Consider the following 25,313-nt stretch of genomic DNA (forward strand, 5'->3'; position numbering starts at 1 on the left):
CACCTGGTCACAGTCAGTTCATGCACTATGGTGAAATGTACAGGCAGCAACCGTTTCATACCCTCCAACATTCCTCTGGTGAAAATTGGGACATCCCATTCCATAATGAAAGGGACGCGGGTGGTGCTGTGGGTAAAACCTCAGTGCCTAGGACTTGCCGAACGCATGGTCGGTGGTTCGAATCCCCGCGGCTGGGTGAGCTCCCGTCTTTCGGTCCCAGCTCCTGCCCACCTAGCAGTTCGAAAGCACATCAAAGTGCAAGTAGATAAATAGGTACCGCTTTATAGCGGGAAGGTAAACGGCGTTTCCGTGTGCTGCGCTGGTGGTGGCTCGCCAGAGCAGCTTTGTCACGCTGGCCACGTGACCCGGAAGTGTCTCCGGACAGCGCTGGCCCCTGGCCTCTTAAGTGAGATGGGCGCACAACCCTAGAGTCGGACACGACTGGCCCGTACGGGCAGGGGTACCTTTACCTTTACCTTTATTCCATAATGATAATTTTGCTATTTATACCCCACACTTCTTATGGGGTTGCCCCAGCCACTCTGGGCAGCTTCCAACATATGTAAAAATAATAATAAAATATTAAACATAAAAAACCTCCCCTATCCAGGATTGCCTTCAGACAGCTCGGGGACTAGATAATCCCATACCTTTCAACATTTCTCCAATGAAAATAGGGACATCATAAGGAAAAGTGGGACATTTCGGGATCAAATCAGAAACTGGGACAGCCTCTCTAAGTCAGGCATGTCCTTGGAAAATAGGAACACTTGGAAGGTCTGCCCTTTTAGGCACGTCTGATATTTGTTCAACCGTGACAATGCATTGTGCTGAACCCAGAAGTGACCCAAAAACGTAATGACATAATGCATATATTTATATGGGTACCTGCTGAGAAGATCTGTAAAAAGCAACAGCACTAAAAGGAATTGTGAAAATAAGAAATATGTAGGGGGTGAAATATACTCAGAGTCGAGAGTGGATTTCATGCTCTTTATTCAGCTCATAGTAGCAAGGAATGGAAGTTCCCCCAAAACGTCTGTTTATATACATTATTTACACAATGTGCCCCACGTGACTGGCTAATTCCAGGATTCTCCTGTAGGCCAATCAGGTTGCGGATTCACTTCTACCTGGAGCTGGATTGGGTGGCTCCTGCGGACCAATCATACTGCCGCATTGTTCTAGGACCAATCAGACTGCTGCATTCTGGATCCTATTGTTCTAGGACCAATCAGACTGCTGCATTCTGGATCCTATTGTTCTAGGACCAATCAGACTGCTGCATTTTGGATCCTATTCAACTCAGTACATAAGGGGGGGGTCACCAAATTTTGTCCTCTCTAAAGGGTGCTGTATTACAAGACTCTGCCCCTGTTTGAAGGTAAGTGAAGTGTTTAGTACATAAGAACTTCAGAAAATGCTGGCTGCTGAATCAGATCAAAGGCTCTCCTAATCCAGTATGTTGTTCCCACGTCAGCCAACCAGATGCCTCTGGGAAGTCGACGTGCAGAGCATGGAGGCAATTGCCCTGTCCTGTTTTGTGTTCCCCAGCAACTAGGATTCACAGAAATATCGCCTCTGACGCTGCACGCAATGTATCCATAGGTAATGGCTTTCCAGTTAATATTAAAAAGTATGCACAACAGCTTGGAACAGAGCCTGCTTCCTGGAAATACAGAGCTGAAGTGGCTACTCAAGCGTTTAGTAGTGGAAAATAAACTTAGAAATCAAATAAATACCGTATTTTTTGCTCATAAGGCTCACTTTTCCCCTCCTAAAAAGTAAGGGGAAATGTGTGTGCGTCTTATGGAGTGAATGCAGGCTGCGCAGCTATCCCAGAAGCCAGAACAGCAAGAGGGATCGCTGCTTTCACTGCGCAGCGATCCCTCTTGCTGTTCTGGCTTCTGAGATTCAGAATATTTTTTTTCTTGTTTTCGCCCTCCAAAAACTAGGTGCGTCTTGTGGTCTGGTGCGTCTTATAGAGCGAAAAATACGGTACATACAGAGAAATAAAAAAACCAGTGGGTTAAAATTGCAGTATTTGCAAACATGCCTTTCCAATACCTAGTTCCTTTTATTTTTATTTTTACCCCCATCGTTGGGCCTCTCTGACTTCTGGCGAACTTTTGCTTCTCTCCCTCAATGACAAGGATTGATATGTTAAAACAGGGAAAAGCAAAGAATGTAAACTATACTCCAGTGAGTATTTTATTTTACTTCTTCGTACTAAACACAAGCAGCCAATCCCAAAAGTCACAGAACGTGACCCCCGTTGAACTACAAATAAAGCGATGTCCTAGGCACTTCAAATCTGGATAGATGCAAATATACTGGCGACTGGTGGGTGAGAGGGCTAGGAATGTGGTGGCTCTCTTTTCTATGAAGAATTCCTTAAGAGTATCCCAGCACAACGTACAATGTGGGGTTTCCACTTAAAGGCTACCTGAAAGGAAGATATGGTAAATTTAGATAATATCATTTACTGGAATGGCTTTTGCCGGTGTGGAAACTTCCAAGTTACACAGAACTCCTCACTGAGCAAAACAGAAATACAGTGGTACCTCAGGTTAAGTACTTAATTCGTTCCGGAGGTCCGTTCTTAACCTGAAACTGTTCTTAACCTGAAGCACCACTTTAGCTAATGGGGCCTCCTGCTGCAGCCGCGCGGTTTCTGTTCCCATCCTGAAACAAAGTTCTTAACCTGAAGCACTGTTTCTAGGTTAGCGGAGTCTGTAACCTGAAGCGTATGTGACCTGAAGCGTATGTAACCCGAGATACCACTGTATGGCACATTCTCAGGAATACAGTTGGGAATGTCTCTTGAGGCTGCCTGTGACCATTAACATTTAGGGTTCACCCACACTGTCATTTAACATGAATTGTAAGCTTCCTATAACTCAATTAATTAATTTTCCCTTGTCCATAGGACATCTTCCTTTAAATCCCTGCCTCCCTGTAGGGGCACTCTTTAATGGAGAGGGTATGAGAAAATATGGATCAAAGGAGGAGAAAATGTGGGAAGGCAGGGATTTGGATAACAGATTAATGGAAGAACAGAAAGCTGTTTTGGGGGGACAGGGGATGGGCTGGTGTGGAGGACTCCCTGCTCCTGAATGGGGTAACTGTGCCCCTGAAGGACCAGGTGCACAGCCTGGGAGTCATTTTGGACTCACAGCTGTCCATGGAGGCGCAGGTCAAATCTGTGTCCAGGGCAGCTGTCTACAAGCTCCATCTGGTACGCAGGATGAGACCCTACCTGCCCACAGACTGTCTCACCAGAGTGGTGCATGCTCACGTTATCTCTTGCTTGGACTACTGCAATGCGCTCTATGTGGGGCTACCTATGAAGGTGACCCAGAAACTGCAATTAATCCAGAATGCGGCAGCTAGACTGGTGACTGGGAGCGGCCACCAAGACCATATAACACCGGTCGCATTGGCTCCCAGTATGTTTCCAAGCACAATTCAAAGTGTTGGTGCTGACCTTGAAAGCCCTAAATGGCCTCAAAGGCCCAGAATACCTGAAGGAGCATCTCCACCCCCATCGTTCAGCCTGGACACTGAGGTCCAGCTCCGAGGGCCTTCTGGCGGTTCCCTCCGTGCAAGAAGTGAGTTTGCAGTGAACCAGGCAGAGGGCCTTCTTGGTGGTGGCACCCACCCTGTGGAATGCCCTCCCATCAGATGTCAAAGAAATAAACAACTATCTGACGTTTAGAAGATATCTGAAGGCAGCCCTGTTTAAGGAAGTTTTTAATGGCTGATGTTTTAATATATTTTTAATTTTTTGTTGGAAGCCACCTGGAGTGGCTGGGGAAACCCAGCCAGATGGGCAGGGTATAAGTAATAAATTATTATTATTATTATTATTATTATTATTATTATTATTATTATTATTATTCCTATCCATGTTAAACTACAATGTAGATGAACCTGTACAGCAACTCTGTATGATAGGTAAAGGTAAAGGGACCCCTGACCATTAGGTCCAGTCGCAGCCGACTCCGGGGTTGCGGCGCTTATCTCGCTTTATTGGCTGAGGGAGCTGGCGTACAGCTTCCGGGTCATGTGGCCAGCATGACTAAGCCACTTCTGGCAAACCAGAGCAGCGCATGGAAACGCCGTTTACCTTCCCACCGGAGCAGTACCTATTTATCTACTTGCACTTTGACATGCTTTCGAACTGCTAGGTTGGCAGGAGCAGGGACCGAGCAACGGGAGCTCACCCCGTTGCGGGGATTCGAACTGCTGACCTTCTGATCGGCAAGCCCTAGGCTCTGTGGTTTAACCCACAGCGCCACCCGCGTCCCTTACAATGTAGACGAGCCTGTACAGCAACTCTGTATGGTAGGTCAGTATTATTATCTTACAAGGGAGAATGAGAGAGAAACTTACCCAGTGCCCACAAAACTATACACCAGAGGTCCTGACCACCTTCCGCACACATTCCCTTGCCATTTTTCCTGCTACTATTTTTATCCACCTGAGGGGTTTACCCGTTTCTCAAAAATTAAGTGCTGAGGGCTCAGTTCTGCATAGAAGTGAATTATTTCTACCCGGAACCTCAAACTTAATTGCCAAATGTTTAAGGGAGCGAGTTTGGTGGTTGTCTGGTAGAAATGATTTAATTTAAGCCCAAAGTGCAGACGTCATTCAACACAGGGGAGAAAAATTATTCCACTTATACATTATCGTGTGAGCTTGGATTACGGTTCCGTGGGACTTTGCCCGAAGATGGTTTTCCAATCTGATTTGATGGTTTTCCGATCCGATTTGAAACATGCAAGCCTAGGAACAAACATCATGCTAAAACAAAGTAGTGTTTAATTTAGATTTTTCTCCCTGATGAGGAAATTGCCCTGAGTGAGTGTTCCTAACCCAGTTTTGTCTCCTGGGACCCTTTCTGTTACTCCACAACACTCCTGACATTTCCAAACCCGAGTCCGTAAATAGATGCGAAAGCATCTGCAATTTTGTCATTTTCTGTAAAAACCAGCCATTTTATTAATGTGTTTACGACTTGTGCTTCACGTCGTTTACTCCCTCAAGAGTGTTCCCTGACTCTGCAGTTCTTCCGCCAGTCTTTAGGCTTCCCGATCTGCTCCTTTGAGTTTCTTCCTTCTCAAACTTTCCGCAAAACGTGACGCTCATTTTCTGACTAGTATGCCACGGAGGTGGGAAACATTCATAGGCTGAATACATTGGAAGATGATTAAGAAACTTGTTTCGATCGTCACAAAGAATCCTCGGAAGATCTTTTATTCCGGGGTGGGCGAAGCTACCCCAAAAGAAGCACAATGTGTGTCCCCCCCCCAACACCCTATACATCCCATTGGCATCCCCAACCTTCGGCCCTCCAGATGTTTTCGACTACAATTCCCATCATCCCTGACCACTGGTTCTGTTAGCTAGGGATCACGGGAATTGTAGTCCCAAAACATTTGGAGGGTCAAGGTTGCCTATGCTTGCTATAGAGTAACATCTGTGATCCCTGGGAGCTCTCCGGGGTCCTGCAGCTCCTGCTATCTGACACAGGCTGCTCAATTCCCTGCGATCTGCTGCTTGCTTGCTTGCTTGCATACATGTTCTGTTCATGAACTGTTACTCTGACTTTGTAGGCTTGATCCATCCTGGTATAAGGCACTCCACTACTCTAGCCCCAGTGCAGAGCCCAGCATTATTACTTTAGAGTAAAGCTCTCTGGGTAGTGACTCCACCCTTCTCAGGGCTTTTCTGTTTCTTGCATCCAACTGCAGCTTAGATCTCACTGACAAGAACTGGCTCTGGCTCTGTGGGCCTTGGTTTTTATCTCTCGGCAGCAGTGCTGAATCTTCGCTGGCAAATAGCGACTGCCGGCCCTAGAGACCAAAGCGAGAGAGGGAGGTTTCTCCATTTAGTAAACCCTTTGAAGGGCCAGGTCCTTTTCATCGTTGGTTGCCAGGTATTAATCCGCAGCAGTTCCTAGACAGATAAAGGGCCTGGGAAGGGCCTTTCAGACAGGCTTGAGAGCCAGTGTGGTGTAGTGTTTAAGAGCAGTAGACTCGTAATCTGGTGAACCGGGTTCGCGTCTCCGCTCCTCCACATGCAGCTGCTGGGTGACCTTGGGCCAGTCACACTTCTCTGAACTCTCTCAGCCCCACTCACCTCAGAGTGTTTGTTGTGGGGGAGGAAGGGAAAGGAGAATGTTAGCCGCTTTGAGACTCCTTAAAGGGAGTGAAAGGCGGGATATCAAATCCAAACTACTACTCCTCCTCCTCCTCCTCTTCTTCTTCTTCTTCTTCTTCTTCTTCTTCTTCTTCTTCTTCTTCCCTCTGGTAGCTAGGGATCATGGGAGTTGTAGGCGAAAACACAGGGCCGTCTTAGCCATAGAGGCTAGTGGCGCAGGGTGCCAGGGCACCAAATTCTGGAGGGCACCAGGGAAAAGGCAGAGGCTGGACGCGGCGCCTCCTGACATCAGCTTGCCGCCCTTGCCCGCCTCCACCATGCCGAATCAGCGCCGTGCCCAGAGCCTCCACTGGCCATGGCCACCATGGCACGAAGCAGCCAGCTGAGCCAGGAGCCGCCATGTCTAGACTCCGTCTCTTCCTCACTGGAGGAGCTGCCCTCCAGCTGCTGCCCGCCTCCTCCAGCCCTGGCAGCGCCGTCCTCCCTAAAAAAGGTTGGCAACTCTGGGAAAGGAGGGGCACCACACCGGACAGATCTTTGCACCCGGGTGCAGGATATGCTTAAGACGGACATGCCAAAACACAGATATCGTCAATATGCTCATGAGCCAGCTAAGTCCTGAAGACAAAAAGACTTTTAATTTTGATGTTCGACAACTACACTGGGCAGAATATATGGGAAATAGAAGGGGAAGAAATGGAGGCAGTGAGAGATTTTACTTTCTTGGGCTCCACGATCACTGCAGATGGTGACAGCAGTCACTAAATTAAAAGACGCCTGCTTCTTGGGAGAAAAGCAATGACAAACCTAGACAGCATCTTAAGAAGCAGAGACATCACCTTGCCAACCAAGGTCCGTATAGTTAAAGCTATGGTTTTGCCAGTAGTGATGTATGGAAGTGAGAGCTGGACCATAAAGAAGGCTGATCGCCGAAGAATGGATGCTTTTGAATTCTGGTGCTGGAGGAGACTCTTGAGAGTCCCATGGACTGCAAGAAGATCAGACCTCTCCATTCTGAAGGAAATCAGCCCTGAGTGCTCACTGGAAGGACAGATCCTGAAGCTGAGGCTCCAGTACTTTGGCCACCTCATGAGAAGGGAAGACTCCCTGGAAAAGGCCCTGATGTTGGGAAAGATGGAGGGCACAAGAAGAAGGGGATGACAGAGGATGAGATGGTTGGACAGTGTTCTCGAAGCTGCCAGCATGAGTTTGACCAAACTGTGGGAGGCAGTGGAAGACAGGAGTGCCTGGTGTGCTCTGGTCCATGGGGTCACGAAGAGTCGGACACGACTAAACGACTAAACAACAACAACAACTGTTATGGTTTAAACTTTTATGAACTAGAGCTCCATGCCAACAGATGTGTGGATTGCTACCCTCAGCAAGTGTAAGACAGTATACAAGTTGTGGGTTTGAAAAAAGGAGAGAAAAAACCTATAAACAAATTAAAAAATAGAGTGCGAGATTGGCTTCATTATTACCAGATAATGGAGGCATATAACTTGGACAAAAAAATTGGCTTCCAGGTGGAAAAATTAAAATTGGAAACAGAACTGCTAGATCCTAAAATTAAGAATTTGTCAAGAATGTATAACTTGCTGTTGAAATGGAATACTCAGGATGAAACGGTGAAATCTGCTATGATTAAATGGGCACAAGATGTTGGACATAATATTATGATGGCTGACTGGGAACAGTTATGGACCACAGGTATGAAGTTCACGGCATGTAAAGCCTTAAGAGAGAATATAATGAAAATGATATACAGGTGGTACATGACACCAGTCAAGCTTGCAAAAATCTACCATGTACCTGATAATAAATGTTGGAAATGTAAAGAGACTGAAGGTACATTCTTTCACCTTTGGTGGACATGCCCAAGGATTAAGACTTTCTGGGAGATGATCTATAATGAAATGAAAAAGGTATTTAAATATACCTTTCTGAAGAAACCAGAGGCCTTTCTCCTGGGCATGGTCAGCCAATTGGTGCCAAAGAAGGATAGAACTTTCTTTATGTATGCCACAACAGCAGCAAGAATACTTATTGCAAAGTACTGGAAGACACAAGATCTACCCACCCGGGAAGAATGGCAGATGAAGGTGATGGACTATATGGAACTGGCAGAAATGACCGGCAGAATCCGAGACTAGGGAGAAGAGTCGGTGGAGGAAGATTGGAAGAAATTTAAAGACTATTTACAGAAACATTGCAAAATTAATGAATGTTAGAAGGATGTTGGAATGATGTTATGTGGCTTTAGCAGAAATGTTATAAAGAATTTGGGAAAAACTGACTGTTAATTGGTGAAAGGAGGGAAAGTAAAGTTACATTATATTAAGATAAATTACAGGACAAAAAATTGAAAAGATGGAAAGGATTTGCTGAAACAGATAATCGAACTAGAATACAAAAAAGGGAGGTGTGAGGAGGTCAAGGAAATAAGCTAATGAAAGACAAGTTATGGGAAGATGCGTTGTATTTTTCTTTTTTTCTTTTTTAATGGATTTTATTTTTTCTTGTTTTTTCTTTCTTTTTCTTATTCTTTTTTTTTTAATTGTGATGTGTTGTATTGTTTGTGTTTAAAAAGGTGTTTTTTGCTTTTTCTTTCTGTAACCTTTAAAACTTTAATAAATATTATTTTTAAAAAAAGAGAAAAAACCTATAAACAGTGGGTCCAAATTACTGATCTGTGTTGCTGTTCAGTGTTCAGCTTAATTAATACAATAAAAGCACAGTAAATATTAACAAGGGCAGGAATTGGTGAAAGCCTAATCGTCTTAACTTTGCTACGTTAATTGACGCTTGTAGTGGAAAAGGAAACCATCGTCTAGGTTCAAGCCTGAGCAAACAGAATCAAACTTCCTGATAAGGTGTCACAAGAGTCTTTCAACGAACGGGCAACACAGCTGGCTCCTCTGGAAGATTGGAAAAAATTTAAGGACTATTTACAGAAATATTGTAAAATTAAGGAATGTTGAATGGTGTTGGATTGAAATTGGGTGGTTTCTAGCTGTAAGGATATAAAGGAATATAGATGGGGGGAAAGGGTTTGAAAAATAAGGTAATAATATAAGCTGTAATGCTTTAAATGAAGGATTTGCTGAACAAATAATCTTAATTGGAATACGAGGAGGAGAAGTATGGGGAGGTCTGAGAAATTTGGTATGGAAAAGTACGTTTTATGAACTATATGTTCTTTTAATGTTTTTGTTTGTTCTGTTTTTGTTTGTTTGTTTAAAAAAATGGAAAATTTAATAAATATTTTTTTAAAAACACAGCTGGCTCCTCTGTATGTTATAGCCAGAAAGTCCTGGCCATTTCTGATGAAAAATAGACACAGTCGGAGTATATGGGAGGGGTTAGGATTTAATGCAAGATTGGTTTTTCATTTGCCACCACTGCAGTTTAACAGTAGGAGTAGCCTGGTCGTTACTAGGAAAGGGGATGAGTTCTGATTTAAAAGTTAAATTATTATTATTTTTAAGTCGCCCAGATATATCATGCCAGGTGCTTAATTTGAACCCCTTCGTCAACCCCTTAGCCAACTTCGAAAGCTAAGGCTTAGGTCCTGGATAGCATTGCCAAAAAAATTAATTTAAACATAGCCAGACATTACTTACCCAAATTTTGCCAGTATCGCCCAGCCTCCTAGGCTGCCATCCATGCTAATGATCCTAATTTTGAGAGCACTCTGTCTGCCTAATTAAAAAGTGCCGTCCTTTCATGGTCATTATATCTGGGCATCCCTTTAATGCCCCAGTACAGTTATACACAATCAGACAACACTCATCATTGGGCAGCTGTTGAGGGGGGAAACTTCTTTTTTAATTGCTGGTTTTCAATCTCTTCTGATGTGTTCTAATTACTGCTTTTAACTAGTTTGTTTTCATTGCTCTGTATTTTATAACAATGTTTTTAAATATCGTAAGCTTTGGAGGAAGGTGGAAAATAAGTACAGTGGTACCTAAGGTTAAGTACTTAATTTGTTCCGGAGGTCCGTTCTTAACCTGAAACTGTTCTTAACCTGAAGCACCACTTTAGCTAATGGGGCCTCCTGCAGCTGCCGCACCACCGCTGCACGATTTCTGTTCTCATCCTGAAGCAAAGTTCTTAACCTGAGGTACTATTTCTGGGTTAGTGGAGTCTGTAACCTGAAGTGCCTGTAACCTGAAGCGTATGTAACCCGAGGTACCACTGTACATTAAATCGGTGTAACTTGCAATAATCACACAACCCTTCTGATAATCTTACAGATGTACCTCTTCTAAGACAAAGATAATATGGCGAGTGGCTTTAATAAAACCGTTTTCTCTTTGAATTGTTGTTGTCTGCAGCTTAAAAAAAGGAGGGAAAATAAAACCCAAAATCCTGCCATTGTATCATTTAAATCAGGGGTCAGCAAACTTTTTCAGCAGGGGGCCGGTCCACTGTCCCTCACACCTTGTGAGGGGCCGGACAATATTTTGAAAAATAATAATAAATGAATGAATTCCTATGCCCCACAAATAACCCAGAGATGCATTTTAAATAAAAGGACACATTCTACTTGTGTAAAAACACGCTGATTCCTGGATCATCCACGGGCCGGATTGAGAAGGCGATTGGGCTGGATCCAGCCCCCGGGCCTTAGTTTCCCTACCCATGATTTAAATCGTTTTTGTGCACCGCTCTTAGGGAAACACTGCAAAAAATAAAAATAAAAAACGTCGTTGCTATTTCCATAGGACTTTGAAGAGCGCCAAATGTTTTGTCACCATTTCCCCTGCTTTCTTTCTTTGTTTCTTTTTTATTTTCTCCCCCTGCCCTTTGCAAAGCAAACATCCCCAGCCTGCATCTCCAGCAATGGTAAACACAACAGAGAGCAATAAGGTTTTCCCTAGACACCACCCATTCCCCCCCTTCCACTGCTGCTGCCTCAAAGTTGCTGGACGAGGCCTGGATTGCGTGTGCATCTCTGGATGAGGCCCCCACTCCTCAATCCAACGCAGCTGTGGGAACAGCTTCCAAGGGGCGCGGGGCACAGTCAAGCCCTGGGGGGGGGGGCATGGAGCACATCCCACAGTCCCCAGAGAGGAAGAGAAGTCGAGAGGAGCAGCCCACCTTTCTGCAATGATGCTTCTTCGCCCCCTTGCCTTTCCTCCCAGCAGCTGTCTCCTCTCTCTCCCCGCTCTTGAATCACCCACTCCTCCTGCCTTGACAAGGCGCCTTTTAACTCCAGAGCATCAGCAGAGAGGACTGCCAGATGCGCTGGGCTGCGGCTGGATGGCAGAGGAGCCAGGAAGCAATCGCTCACCTTAACAGGTAAGCCTGCCTGCTTTTCATCCTGGTAAACAGAGAGGCGGTTTGGGTTCTCTGGGGTTCTCCTTCCAGCAACAGGGTCCTGGAACTCTGTCCCTTCTGCTTTCTCATTTGCTCATGTGGGATCCTTTAATTTAGAGAGGAGGCGACTGGAATAATAACACTGGAATGCTTGGAGGCTAAATGTTGGAAGGTTTGGGACTGTTGCAGGAATTTATGTATAGGTTGGGGGGGTTGCCCCTCCAGCAGATATCATGCACATGCAGCCCACTACCCAAACCAGCACAATCGCTTCAGTGACTTTTGTGATTTGTCCCCACAAAACACTTCATCGCAGTTTCTTCCTATCTATTCCAAGGGCCTTTGCTGCACAATACCAAATGTAAGAATTCACTGATAAATGTATCTATGTACTGACTCACAGGGAAAACTTCAGAAATTCATCTAGACAGGTGAGGTCAGCCGCTCAGCAGCCCCTCTGCCTGAGTGATAATTCCTGGCATCCTGATACCTGAGTGCCAGACAGGAAGCCATTCCAGAAATAACAAACCCAGATGAAGACAAAAGGGTGTAATTAACTTGGCTGGGAAACAGGGAAATGTAAATACCTTTTTTGTTACACTTGACGGGTGTTTGGTGGAGGGCAAGGAGAACCATGGGGCAGGGTCCAGGATGCTCAGATTACGGCCACCAGACCTCCCCTTTCATGATGTAACCGTGATGTATGAGTGATGTAGTTTGGGGGGGTGTAACATGGGGATGAGGTGGCGCTGTGGGTAAAACCTCAGCGCCTAGGATCGTATGATCGGCGGTTCGAATCCCCACGGCGGGGTGCGCTCCCGTTGCTCGGTCCCAGCGCCTGCCAACCTAGCAGTTCGAAAGCACCCCCGGGTGCAAGTAGATAAATAGGGACCGCTTACTAGCGGGAAGGTAAATGGCGTTTCCGTGTGCTGTGCTGGCTCGCCAGATGCAGCTTGTCACGCTGGCCACGTGACCCGGAAGTGTCTTCGGACAGCGCTGGCCCCCGGCCTCTTAAGCGAGATGTGTGCGCAACCCCAGAGTCAGACACGACTGGCCCGTACGGACAGGGGTACCTTTACCTTTAACATGGGGATGAGCAGCTAATAAAAATTTGGGGGCTGTTTTGTTCTGGGCTTCCATCTTGTTCCACCTTGTGGCAGGTGGGAGTCCTGCGGACAGTCTTCAATCAAGACCAAGCCTACTGGCTGCTGTTTTGCTCTGGCATTCCTGGCTGGTGTCCTTGTTTTTTTGTCCAAGGGAGCCCTCGGATTTCTCCGTTAACAGGAGAAATAAAAGAAAGTCCTTCTTCGCTCAGTGCAGTTAAACTGTGGAACTCTCTGCCCCAGGAAAGAGCGATGGACACTAACTAGGGTGGCTTTAAAAGAGAATTAGACAAATTCATAGAGGAGAAAGCTAGCAGTGGCTACGAGCTACAAGGACGATGCTCTAACAGTCAAAGGCAGAAATAGTTCTGAATACCAGTTGCTGGAGGGGAGAGAGCTCTTATGCTTGAATCCTGCTTGGATACCGGACTAAATGGGCTCTTGGCCTGATTCAGTATCCCCTCCTTATGTTCTCATGTTAGTTCTTTGCTGTAGACCAATGTTTCCCAGGCAGAAAGTGAGGAGGAATTAAAGAACCTTTTAATGAGGGTGAAAGAGGAGAGCGCAAAATATGGTCTGAAGCTCAACATCAAAAAAACGAAGATCATGGCCACTGGTCCCATCACCTCCTGGCAAATAGAAGGGGAAGAAATGGAGGCAGTGAGAGATTTTACTTTCTTGGGCTCCATGATCACTGCAGATGGTGACAGCAGTCACGAAATTAAAAGACGCCTGCTTCTTGGGAGAAGGGCAATGACAGGCCTAGACAGCATCTTGAGAAGTAGAGACATCACCTTGCCAACAAAGGTTCGTATAGTTAAAGCTATGGTTTTCCCAGTAGTGATGTATGGAAGTGAGAGCTGGACCATAAAGAAGGCTGATCGCCGAAGAATGGATGCTTTTGAATTCTGGTGCTGGAGGAGACTCTTGAGAGTCCCATGGACTGCAAGAAGATCAAACCTCTCCATTCTGAAGGAAATCAGCCCTGAGTGCTCACTGGAAGGACAGATCCTGAAGCTGAGGCTCCAATACTTTGGCCACCTCATGAGAAGAGAAGACTCCCTGGAAAAGACCCTGATGTTTGGAAAGATGGAGGGCACAAGGAGAAGGGGGCGACAGAGGACGAGATGGTGGGACAGTGTTCTCGAAGCTGCCAGCATGAGTTTGACCAAACTGCGGGAGGCAGTGGAAGACAGGAGTGCCTGGTGTGCTCTGGTCCATGAGGTCATGAAGAGTCGGATACGACTAAACGACTAAACAACAACAACAAATGTTTCCCAAATTTGGATCTCTAACTGTTTTTGGACCACAACTCCCATCACCTTTAGCTAGCAGGGCCAGCAGTCAGGGATGATGGGAAATGTAGTTCAAAAACAGCTGGAGACCCGTCTGCTCTAGACGAGCTTGTAACTGGGGTTTTTAGAAAGGCCCTTTCGGTGTGGGGTTGCCAACTTTCTTGAAACGAGCTGTTCCTATGCCTTGAGCTGGAGCAACTTCATTTACAGGTGGTAAAGAGAGATTTGCTCTTCTCTAAACCACAGAGCCTAGGGCTTGCCGATCAGAAGGTCGGCAGTTCGAATCCCTGTAATGGGGTGAGCTCCCATTGCTCGGTCCCTGCTCCTGCCAACCTAGCAGTTCCAAAGCATGTCAAAGTGCAAGTAGATAAATAGGTACCACTCCGGCGGGAAGGTAAACGGCGTTTCTGTGCGCTGCTCTGGTTCACCAGAAGCGGCTTAGTCATGCTGGCAACATGACCCGGAAGCTGTACGCCGGCTCCCTCGGCCAATAAAGCGAGATGAGCGCCGCAACCCCAGAGTCGGCCACGACTGGACCTAATGGTCAGGGGTCCCTTTACCTTTACCTTATGGCCTGAAAGGTTTCTGAAGATCAATTAGAGCAAGCATGGCAAACTCGGCCCTCCAGATGTTTTTTGGGGACTACAACTCCCATCATCCCTGACCACTGGTCCTGTTAGCTAAGGATGATGGGAATTGTAGTCCCAAAACATCTGGGGGGCCGAGTTTGCCTATGCCTGGATTAGAAAAAGAAGAGAGTGGGTTTTTTCCCCTGATTGGCGAGCAAACTTTCATTTTGTGTGGCAGAGGAAATACAATTTTGGGAGGAGGGTGTGAAACTACCCCTGACTGGTTGCCAGGCAGAAGGTGCTTTGGGCAGCTTTCATGTTGCAAACTGTTGTCTAGCCCCTGAAGATTTCAAATAGGCACTGTATTGATATTGACAGACGGACACAAGTTTCAAAACTCCTTTGGATAACAACCTTTGGGTGCTTTCCAGCTCTGAAATTCTATGATTTGATGAAAAAGCTGCAAGGATCAATTGGAACACAATAATGGAATCTTTGCTATGACCCTGACTTTGATCCTAGAATTTGGAAATAAGTCCTGTTGATTTCTGTGGGGCTTCTCAATACTGAAGGGGCAATCAAGGCGGTTTTGGGTGGGGGTGTCAAAGGGAAGGACCTAAGTTTTATTTTATTTTTTAAAAAATTAATATGTGGGAAATGCCTTTAACAGCAGCTGGTTCTGATAGTATATGAGCAGTGGAAGCTTTTCATAGAATATAAAACTAAGGGACTTGGCTGAGATGGCAAAGTTGAGGTGTTTAATTAGAGAAAAATTATTACTGGCATTTATTAAGGATTGGAAATTTCTTGTGGACTTTTTGTGTGAAGGAGAAAATGAAGATGAGAAAAATACTGGTTTATAGAAGGTAGAATGGATGGATCTTATGGACTGAATACTATATTTAGCTGCAGGACAGAGAGCTGGAAATCTCTTTCTCTTTTTCCCTCTTTCCTCTTTTGCTTTGTCTCTCCTTTGGTCTTCCTTTTTCTTGTCTGTTTTCTGCCTTTGTTTTGTTTTTTTTAAACATTAAGTAGCTGTTTTATATCAGTATATTATAAAAATATTCTTTGTCATGGGCATTCATTTTGAATGACCCACATATCTCCACCCACTACATTCATAATTTTATTTATATATATATATATATATTTTAAGATTCTGAGGGAGTTGTCATTTCATTATATTTTTATGAGATGGGCCACGATGTGCTCAGGATAACAGAAGCCACCCCTCCATATGGCCTGCACTGAATCTCTGAATAACTGTCAACGAATAAATGAAGAAAGAAGAAGTAGCTTTTCACAGAACGAAGAAAAGCATTCCCATCAAAGGATATCTTTGTGAAGCCAACTGCTATTAAAGGCAGAGGAGCAAAAATAAGGAAAAAGAGTTGGCAACCCTTTGCGAGGGGAGCAGCGGTGTGTCCTTAAGGCTGAAAATACGCCAAATTTTCTCGCAAGCTAAGGCTTGCTTCTGAGTAAAACTGCTGAGGACACGCAGGGTCATTTCTCTTCCTTCTATTTGGTTCTGCAGATTATCTCCATGTAAAAGAAAGGGCACAGGGCTGTTTCTGATCCTTATAATATCCTGGTGTCTGGCCAGGCCGTCTCTCCTTCTTTTAATCAAATAAAAAGGTATTTTTATTTAGTTTATACATGAGGAGGAGCAGACAGACCAGGTTTGCGTCAAAAGCCTAGGGAGCTGGAAGGGAGAGAGATGAGTGAGGGAAGCAAGTTGAGGAGGCTGGTGGCAAAGTCCTGGTTTGGGACAAGAGAGTTTGACCACTGAAGTTTCCTGATGGGGAATTTGTTGTTGTTGTTTAGTCGTTTAGTCGTGTCCGACTCTTCGTGACCCCCTGGACCAGAGCATGCCAGGCACTCCTGTCTTCCACTGCCTCCCGCAGTTTGGTCAGACTCGTGTTGGTATCTTCGAGAACACTGTCCAACCATCTCGTCCTCCGTCGTCCCCTTCTCCTTGTGCCCTCCATCTTTCCCAACATCAGGGTCTTTTCCAGGGAGTCTTCTCTTCTCATGAGGTGGCCAAAGTATTGGAGCCTCAGCTTCAGGATCTGTCCTTCCAGTGAGCACTCAGGGCTGATTTCCTTCAGAATGGAGAGGTTTGATCTTCTTGCAGTCCATGGGACACTCTTCGGCGATCAGCCTTCTTTATGGTCCAGCTCTCACTTCCATACATCACTACTGGGAAAACCACAGCTTGAACTATACGGACCTTTGTTGGCAGAGTGATGTCTCTACTTTTTAAGATGCCGTCTAGGTTTGTCATTGCTTTTCTCCCAAGAAGCAGGCGTCTTTTAATTTCGTGGCTGCTGTCACCATCTGCAGTGATCATGGCTCTGATATTGGTGCCTAAAGAAGATTCAGTTTCCGGTCAAATCAGCTTCTGTACATGAAACTGGAATGCCAAGTTGCCCTTTGCTTCAGGGCGCAAAATGTCTTGAACCGGCTCTGTTTGGAATTACGGGGAGAAGACGACACACGACTTGCCTTGTTGTCCCTTCCCTGTTTCCTCTGTCCTGCTCCTGCGCCCCTAATGTGCCCAGCCGGATGAGGCCAGTCCCCTCCTGTTTTAAAGTGCATTGAGGAGAAGTGAGCATCGATTTCCAATTTTTACTTCCTCCTGACAGCTTTTAGCCAAGTAAACATTGCTGAGCGTGGAAACAAGACACTGACAGCTTGTGGATAAATGCCCGAGGGCTTCTTTCTCATCCTGAAAAGCGAAAGGAGGGAGGAGAAGAGGAGTGCGGCCCAGTGGTTAGAGCAGCATTCGCCAGCCTGCTTTCGGCTGCTTGGCACCACAGCACACACCCAAGGCTGGTGGAGGGCAACTGGTTGGAGGGAGTTGGTCTCTCAAGGCATCTCGCTAAGCACACAGTCTTGGCGGGTTCCCGTGAGAACCTTCCGGAACAGCAGCTGACAGAATGAGAAGTCTAGGGCCTATTTTTAGGGCACTTAGTTTTGAACATCCCTCTGTGGCCTAGGAATATAGGGGCAAGGGGACTCGGGCTGGAGGGAAGTGGATTAGCTGCAGAAAAGGACCCAAAAGGAGCCCAGATTTTGGGAACTGGCAATAGCAGCCTGTATAAACCTCTGCCCAACAGGGGAGTGTCGGTTGAATTCCAGGTGACCCATTTATTCTGATCTGTTTGCAGGGAGGTTAGACAAAGCTGAGTCAAGCAAGCGTCATCCCACACTTTCTGGTGCATTTCCTTGTCGCTTGTTGTGTTGTTGTTTAGTCGTTTAGTCGTGTCCGACTCTTCGTGACCCCATGGACCAGAGCACACCAGGCACTCCTGTCTTCCACTGCCTCCCGCAGTTTGGTCAGACTCATGTTTGTAGCTTCGAGAACACGGTCCAGCCATCTCGTCCTCTGTCGTCCCCTTCTCCTTGGGCCCTCCATCTTTCCCAACATCAGGGTCTTTTCCAGGGAGTCTTTTCTTCTCATGAGGTGGCCAAAGTACTGGAGCCTCAGCTTCAGGACCAGCCACTTCATCAGCTCTGAATCTACTTGTACTTGTCCTCCGCTCTTCCTCAGTAGCAAGTTGGACGCCTTCCGACCTGAGGGGCTCATCTTCCAGCGTCATAACTTTTATATGCCTGTTGTCTTTGTCCATGGAGTTTTCTTGGCAGGGATACTGGAGTGGCTTGCCGGTTCCTCCTCCAGGTGGATCACGTTTGGTCAAAACTCTCCACTATGACCTGTCCATCTTGGGTGCCCTGCTCGGCATAGTTCATAGCTTCTCTGAGTTATTCAAGCCCCTTTGCCACGGCAAGGCAGTGATCTATGAAGGGGTCCTTGTTGCTTAAAGGTAAAGGTAAAGGGACCCCGACCATTAGGTCCAGTCGTGGCGGACTCTGGGGTTGCGGCGCTCATCTCGCTTTATTGGCCGAGGGAGCTGGCGTACAGCTTCCGGGTCATGTGGCCAGCATGACTAAGCCGCTTCTGGCGAACCAGAGCAGCACACGGAAACACTGTTTACCTTCCCGCCGGAGCGGTACCTATTTATCTACTTGCACTTTGACGTGCTTTCGAACTGCTAGGTTGGCAGGAGCAGGGACTGAGCAACGGGAGCTCACCCCGTCACGGGGATTCGAACCGCTGACCTTCTGATTGGTGAGCCCTAGGCTCTGTGGTTTAACCCACAGCGCCACCTGCGTCCCTTGTCGCTTACCTCGCCACAAAAAATATTGGGGGGGAGTCTGTTTGTTGAGCAAGAGCCCCACGTCAATGTGGATTTAGCATCCGGATTTTGCCAGTATGCGGTTGAATCTCATCTAGAAATCGGAGCTGTCTGGAAAGGCTCTGTGGTTTTTTTCTTTTAAATGTTTTTTTTAATTGATTTTTAATTTCAGGTAACAAACCTGTACAAGGAATATGCAGCTTAGTAGTTCTACAGAGAAGAACGTAAAATGTTTAATAGACTATTGTATTTTAATATTCTGTTGAAAGCAGCTCAGAGTGGCTGGGGAAACCCAGCCAGATGGGCGGAGGCCCCAACAACATCACACATACCATCTCGGGACTATTTAATTGCTCATCGTCTAACATTGTATATGCCATCAAATGCCAACAGTGTCCTTCAGCTCTCTATATTGGACAAACAGGCCAAACCTTACGCCAAAGGACATAAATCGGACATCAAGAATCACAAGACAGAGAAACCAGTAGGAGAACACTTCAATCTCCCAGGACATTCTATACAAGATCTCAAAGTAGCTGTTTTACTACAAAGGAATTTCAGAAATAGACTGGAAAGAGAAGTTGCTGAATTGCAACTCATTACCAAACTTAAAACCATGGAGAGACCTGGTCTGAACAAAGACATTGGATTCTTATCTCATTATACATGACAAAGCCATTTTTCACCTTCTCACCCCTTGCTTTTTCCTGTAAGACCTATTGCAGTCGTTCAGAGTCGTCAACAGGCTCATCACAGCTATCTGCCAATCACCCATTCCCACCACCCTTCTGAGTAATACCCCTCCCCACCTTCTCACTATATAGAAGGATCTGGCAACTTCTGTTTCAGTGTATCTGAAGAAGTGTGCATGCACACGAAAGCTCATACCAAGAACTAACTTAGTTGGTCTTTAAGGTGCTGCTAGAAGGAAAAAAAATTTTTGTTTTGACTATGGCAGACCAACACGGCTACCTTTCTGTAATAAGTTGTTGTTGTTGTTGTTGTTGTTGTTGTTGTTGTTGTTGTTGTTGCTGTGTATTGAAGTTCTCACCCTGGCCACCAGGAGTATTGTGTATGTAGTTTTCACTCAGGTCCACGTCAGTTATTTTAGGCCGGAAACCCTGGGTTGTTGTTGCTACAATGTTGACAGCCGGCTGCCCATAAAAGGAGGCCGGCTGAGCTGTTTGCTGTTCAGTTCTGTCCTGGCCTGTGAATAAACAAGAGCTGTTTGAAGAATTGCTGTGTCGTCTGATATGTTCACCCACAACTTAACAATTATTATTATTATTATTTCACCCCCAGAACTCTTCCACCGAACGTGGGTCCAGTGTGGATGGAGGCGGACTCCCACTGCAGAAGGCTGCTAGCCAGAGGAGCCTGAGATGGATGCCCCTCACTGGCCTCGTGTCTGTTCCTCATCCGAAGCATGCAGGGATCTGTTGATCTCTTCCTTTTGCTTGTCTTGCTCCAAAAGAACGTGGAGGTAAGGCTGGGGGCGAGGAGAGGGTCTCATCCGCATCCTAATACAATGCACGCTCGGGTTGCGAACAAGATCCGTGTGGGAATGCACATTCGCAACCCGCAGCGGCGCGTCTGCGCACGCGCGGGTTGCGATTCGGCACTTCTGCGCATGCGCAAAGTGCGATTTAGCGCTTTTGTGCATGCGTGACCACCGAAACCTGGAAGTAACCCTGTTCCGGTTCTTCTGGGTTTCGGCGGGTCCGTTACCTGAAAAAACGCAACCTGAAGCATCTGTAACCCAAGGTATGACTGTATCACAGACAGGGCCAGATTTAGGTTTGATGAGGCCCTAAGCTACTGAAGGTTATAATAAATAATAATAATAAATTGTTATTTATACCCCGCCCTTCCCAGTTTAAAAACAGGGCTCAGGGCGGATCACAGCAAATAGAAAACATTGATTAAAATGCAACTGAAAAACAGTATAAAATACAACACAAAACGCAGCATCAATATCAATAAAATTCTAAAATTCAGGGGTCATTTTCAGGGGGGGGGGGGGACAAAACAAAAAACCCAGTCAGTAGACATCAAATGATCACCAGGGCTAACTGGCCAAGTTGTTCCTACTGGGGCCAGGAAGGAGACCAGGGAAGAATTTAAATGTGGGGTTCCAGAAAGGGTTTCTTCATAGAAGAGGAAAGGGGAAAAGGGAATAGAGGATCAGGCTAATTCAAATTGAAAGCCAGGCAGTCCTGCAGGGCCCTAGTCTTGTAGGACAAAGCATTCCACCAGGTCGGAGCCATCACTGAAAAGGCCCTGGCCCTGGTGGAGTCTGGCTTCCTTGGGGACCTTTAGATGTCCAGCTGTCCTTTGTCAACAACAAATGGCCGCTGTTTTTTGTGTTGAATATATGCTACAGTACAGTCATACCTCATGTTACATTTGCTTCATGATATGTTTTTTCAGGTTGCATCCCGCGGCGACCCGGAAGTATTGGAAAGGGTTACTTCCGGGTTTCACTGCTTGCGCATGTGCATAAAATGACTTCACGCGCATGCACAGAAGCGGTGAAGCGCAACCCGTGCATGTGCAGACACGCAGACATGGGTTGCGTTCTATTCATGTTGCGAACAGGCCTCCAGAACAGATCCCGTTCGCAACCAGAGGTACCACTGTATAGGGTAATTTATGGGCCTAATAGGTATCTAAAGCCATTTGCGCATGTTGCCATGCAACCTGTTAAGTTGTGGGTGAACATATCAGACGACACAGCGATTCTTCAAACAGCTCTTGTTTATTCACAGGCTAGAACAGAACTGAACTGAAGGGTTCAGCCAGCCTGCTTATATAGAGCTCCACTACAGAGCAACAGTAACAACTTTCTGTAATTATCCAATCACTGAATGTCACTTTCAATTCTTTATTTGCATATGTGGACCTGAGTGAAAACTATCTACAGTATCCCCCTGCTGGCCCAGGGTGAGAACCTCAGTACATAACACAACCAGTCCATGCAGAATGTAGGCACCCTATATAGAGAAAGGAGCAAACCCGTGATATTTTAGGCACTGATCGTAAAGTTGGGAGGGTTGCCTAATTCTTTTGGGCCTTGGAGCACCTTTGGGAATCTAAGAAACAGACATGGGCACCACAGAATCACCCAAATCACAGGAGGAAGATGGGCCGTGTTCAGAACCAACCCAAACAACAGGTGAAACAAACAAACAAAACCTAATAAAGCAAAGGCAGCCCCCCCCTGCCCCAAAGCCCTCAATTTATTTTTTTTAAATGAGAGGGGCAAGGTCGGGGAACGAACTTGCAGGCTGCAGGTAAAGTACACAATAAGCAAAATAAATATACTGCTCCTGTGCCGTTGTTCAGGGGCCTGACACGCAAAAATGCAAGCTAAGCTTTTTCTTTGGTGTGGTGATGAAGCGATAGAAATTGCTTTCTCTGCTTGCTTTCTGTGGACCAGGCTGCAATTTCAAGGCCCAGGTGCCAGGCTTGCAAAAATAATAATAAGTGGGCAACTAACCTAAGTAAACATCAGGCAACTTTGGGAAGAGCTATGTACTCTGGCAAGGGACACGGGTGGCGCTGTGGGTTAAACCACAGAGCCTAGGACTTGCTGATCAGAAGGTTGGCGGTTTGAACCCCCGCGACGGGGTGAGCTCCTGTTGCTCAGTCCCTGCTCCTGCCAACCTAGCAGTTCGAAAGCACGTCAAAGTGCAAGTAGATAAATAGGTACCGCTCTGGCGGGAAGGTAAACTGGTTCTGGTTCGCCAGAAGCGGCTTAGTCCTGCTGGCCACATGACCCGGAAGCTGTACTCCGGCTCCCTCGGCGAGTAAAGCGAGATGAGCACCGCAACCCCAGAGTCGGCCACGACTGGACCTAATGGTCAGGGGTCCCTTTACCTTTACCTTTATGTACTCTGGACAAAACTTTTAGGTGACTAGCTGATATGTACCTGTTATTTTTGTTTCATTTCCCTCCCCTGTCGCAGGCAAGCTCCACCGAAAACTCGGCCAAAGAGATGTTTGAGGCATGGCAGCAGTACCAGTCCGCCTGCTATCGCAAGATCCTGGAGGACCCACGTCCCACAAGTGAGAGAGAGAACAAGGGATCTTCTTTCCCTTTGGCCCGATCCAACGGAGTTTTTCTTATGCTCTTAGCAGTACAATGAGGTCTCTTCCAAACCACTGCTTTATTGAGCATCTATCCTGGTTTGTTTGCACAGTGTCTGCAGAGAGGTTAAACAGCGTTGCGTCAAGTAATTGCTGTCCCATGTTGTAAATAAAAATTGCCCTTTTCCCTTATGGGGTATCCAAGAGCCCATATAGAGTCCTTACCGAGGTTCCCTATTGGTAGGAGAAGATAACAGAGGCCAACCAGAGAATATTGAGAAGCAAAGCAGCTACTAAGCTTGATCTTTATTGATCTGTTGCAACAGGGTGCTCCCCTCACACGCAGGAAAGGAGGAGGAACCCAGAAAAATGGCGCGCAAGGCCTTATAAAGACTTTTGAAATTCCCATGAGTGATCAAGACCACCCCCAGAAACATCATACATACATCACAAAAAAGGTGGTCTAAACAGAAATTCGAATGTTGTTTTTCTCCTGTCCTTGTTTATCTCCTGTCTGGCAGGTTACTTGATTGGATTTCCTGGGGAGCCTGGCCATTCTTTTGTAGTGATAAATACTTATTTCCTAGGCCAGGTCACAGGCTCACACCCTATTCATAGCTTAAATGTGCCCTTAAGACAGGATTTGTGAGGAAAGAGACAATGGGGAGGTTTCCCACTTTGACCTTGCAGAGAAAATATTTGCTCAGTTTAGGAATCGAAATGGTTCCAGGTTGGCCTTTCTGTGCTGATCTATGTACGTGCTTGGTTGGTACACTTATGAACATTTAACATATATCTAAGACCTCAAAATTCCTATCATACCCACGCTTTCTAGTTCATTCACTTTCCGTATTGCAAAAAGTCTGATGTAGGTGGGAAGAAAAGGATCTGTTGCCCAAGGTTGCTGATGAAAGGTGTTGCATGATCAAAGCTGATGAGATACGATCTGATCATACAACCTGAATTTGACAGCATGTGATTGAATCTCCAAAAGTAGGCACAGGTTTGAAATGTCCCAACTTGCCTACCCACCCTCCCTCTCTTTCAACCTGCTTTCTCCAGGAATCCATAATTTTTAATGTTCAAACATCACCAAGAAGCGGTATCTTGCAAATGAAATTTCTTGCGCAAGGCTGATTGGCCGGTACACCGAAATTTGCCCAACTTTTCCCGAGAATGGCATTTCGCTTCATTTATTTCTGTTTCGTTTGCTTACTAAATTTGCGTTAATGCCCTTCATCCGTTGATTCCAGGCCAGTTCACGAAACGAAAACACAAGATTAAAAAAAACCACGGAATACATAATATAAACCAGAAACAACAAGAAACAAAAAAACCTTTCCCCCCACCCCCTCTCACAAACACATTTTAAAGTGTATAGGTTGGGTGTTTTCCGATACCTGATTTACTTGTTAATGTTCACAAACATGGCTCCCCAACAACTGACATTCGGAAGGTAGACTTCTCCTGAAGGTAGAAGCTCTATTACGCCACCATGACCAGCAGTCTTTGAGAGATCCCCTTCTTCCTGCTGTTGCTCTGTCCCTTGGCTTAATCCCCCTTTCAAAAGCGTTGAACGACCTCTTCCCCCTTTGCTCTGCCCTTCTTCCAGGTCTGGTGTGCAACCGTACATTTGACATGTACGCCTGCTGGGGCGATGCTCTTCCGAACACCTCTGCCAAGGTCCCTTGCCCCTGGTACCTGCCTTGGCACCAGCAAGGTAAGTATAGATGCAAAGGTACCCAGTATGGTTCGTTCATTTCTTAAGTCTGGGCCCCCAGACTGGTTGCAATGTTTGCTAAATTTCAGAACTGTTGGTTCTGCATTGCAGGGCGTTGGACTAGATGACCCTAGGGTTCCCTTCCAACTCTACAATTCTGTGATTCTAAATAATAATAATAATAATAATAATAATAATAATAATAATAATAATGACATTTACTTATTTATACATATATACAGTGGTACCTCGGGTTAAGAACTTAATTCGTTCTGGAGGTCTGTTCTTAAACTGAAACTGTTCTTAACCTGAAGCACCACTTTAGCTAATGGGGCCTCCTGCTGCCGCCACGCCGCCGGAACACGATTTCTGTTCTCATCCTGAAGCAGAGTTCTTAACCTGAGGTAATAACCTGAGGGTTAGCGGAGTCTGTAACCTGACGCATATGTAACCTGAAGCGTATGTAACTTGAGGTACCACTGTACATACATACATACATACATACATACATACGCGGGTGGCGCTGTGGGTTGAACCACAGAGCCTAGGACTTGCCAATCAGAAGGTCGGTGGTTCGAATCCCCGCGACGGGGTGAGCTCCCGTTGCTCGGTCCCTGCTCCTGCCAACCTAGCAGTTCAAAAGCACATCAAAGTGCAAGTAGATAAATAGGTGGGAAGGTAAACGGTGTTTCCGTGCGCTGCTCTGGTTCGCCAGAAGCGGCTTAGTCATGCTGGCCACATGACCCGGAAGCTGTACGCCGGCTCCCTCAGCCAATAAAGCGAGATGAGAGCCGCAACCCCAGAGTTGGCCACAACTGGACCTAATGGTCAGGGGTCCCTTTACCTTTACA

At 46.1% G+C, this 25,313-nt stretch overlaps 1 protein-coding gene across 1 annotated transcript in view; it reads left to right on the forward strand.

Annotated features, from left to right (window-relative positions):
• The first annotated feature begins 11,107 nt into the window (after nt 1-11,107).
• The window catches only part of LOC128420258 (glucagon receptor-like), a 35,428-nt gene continuing 21,222 nt past the window's right edge, over nt 11,108-25,313 (forward strand). Inside the window, exons 1-4 of the mRNA XM_053401850.1 lie at nt 11,108-11,469; nt 19,956-20,136; nt 22,622-22,721; nt 24,355-24,462. Coding sequence (XP_053257825.1) covers nt 20,080-20,136; nt 22,622-22,721; nt 24,355-24,462 — 265 coding nt within the window. The 5' untranslated portion in view covers nt 11,108-11,469; nt 19,956-20,079. The remainder of the gene's footprint in view (nt 11,470-19,955; nt 20,137-22,621; nt 22,722-24,354; nt 24,463-25,313) is intronic.

Source organism: Podarcis raffonei, chromosome 8, assembly GCF_027172205.1.
Source record: "Podarcis raffonei isolate rPodRaf1 chromosome 8, rPodRaf1.pri, whole genome shotgun sequence".
Classification (NCBI taxonomy): domain Eukaryota; kingdom Metazoa; phylum Chordata; class Lepidosauria; order Squamata; family Lacertidae; genus Podarcis; species Podarcis raffonei.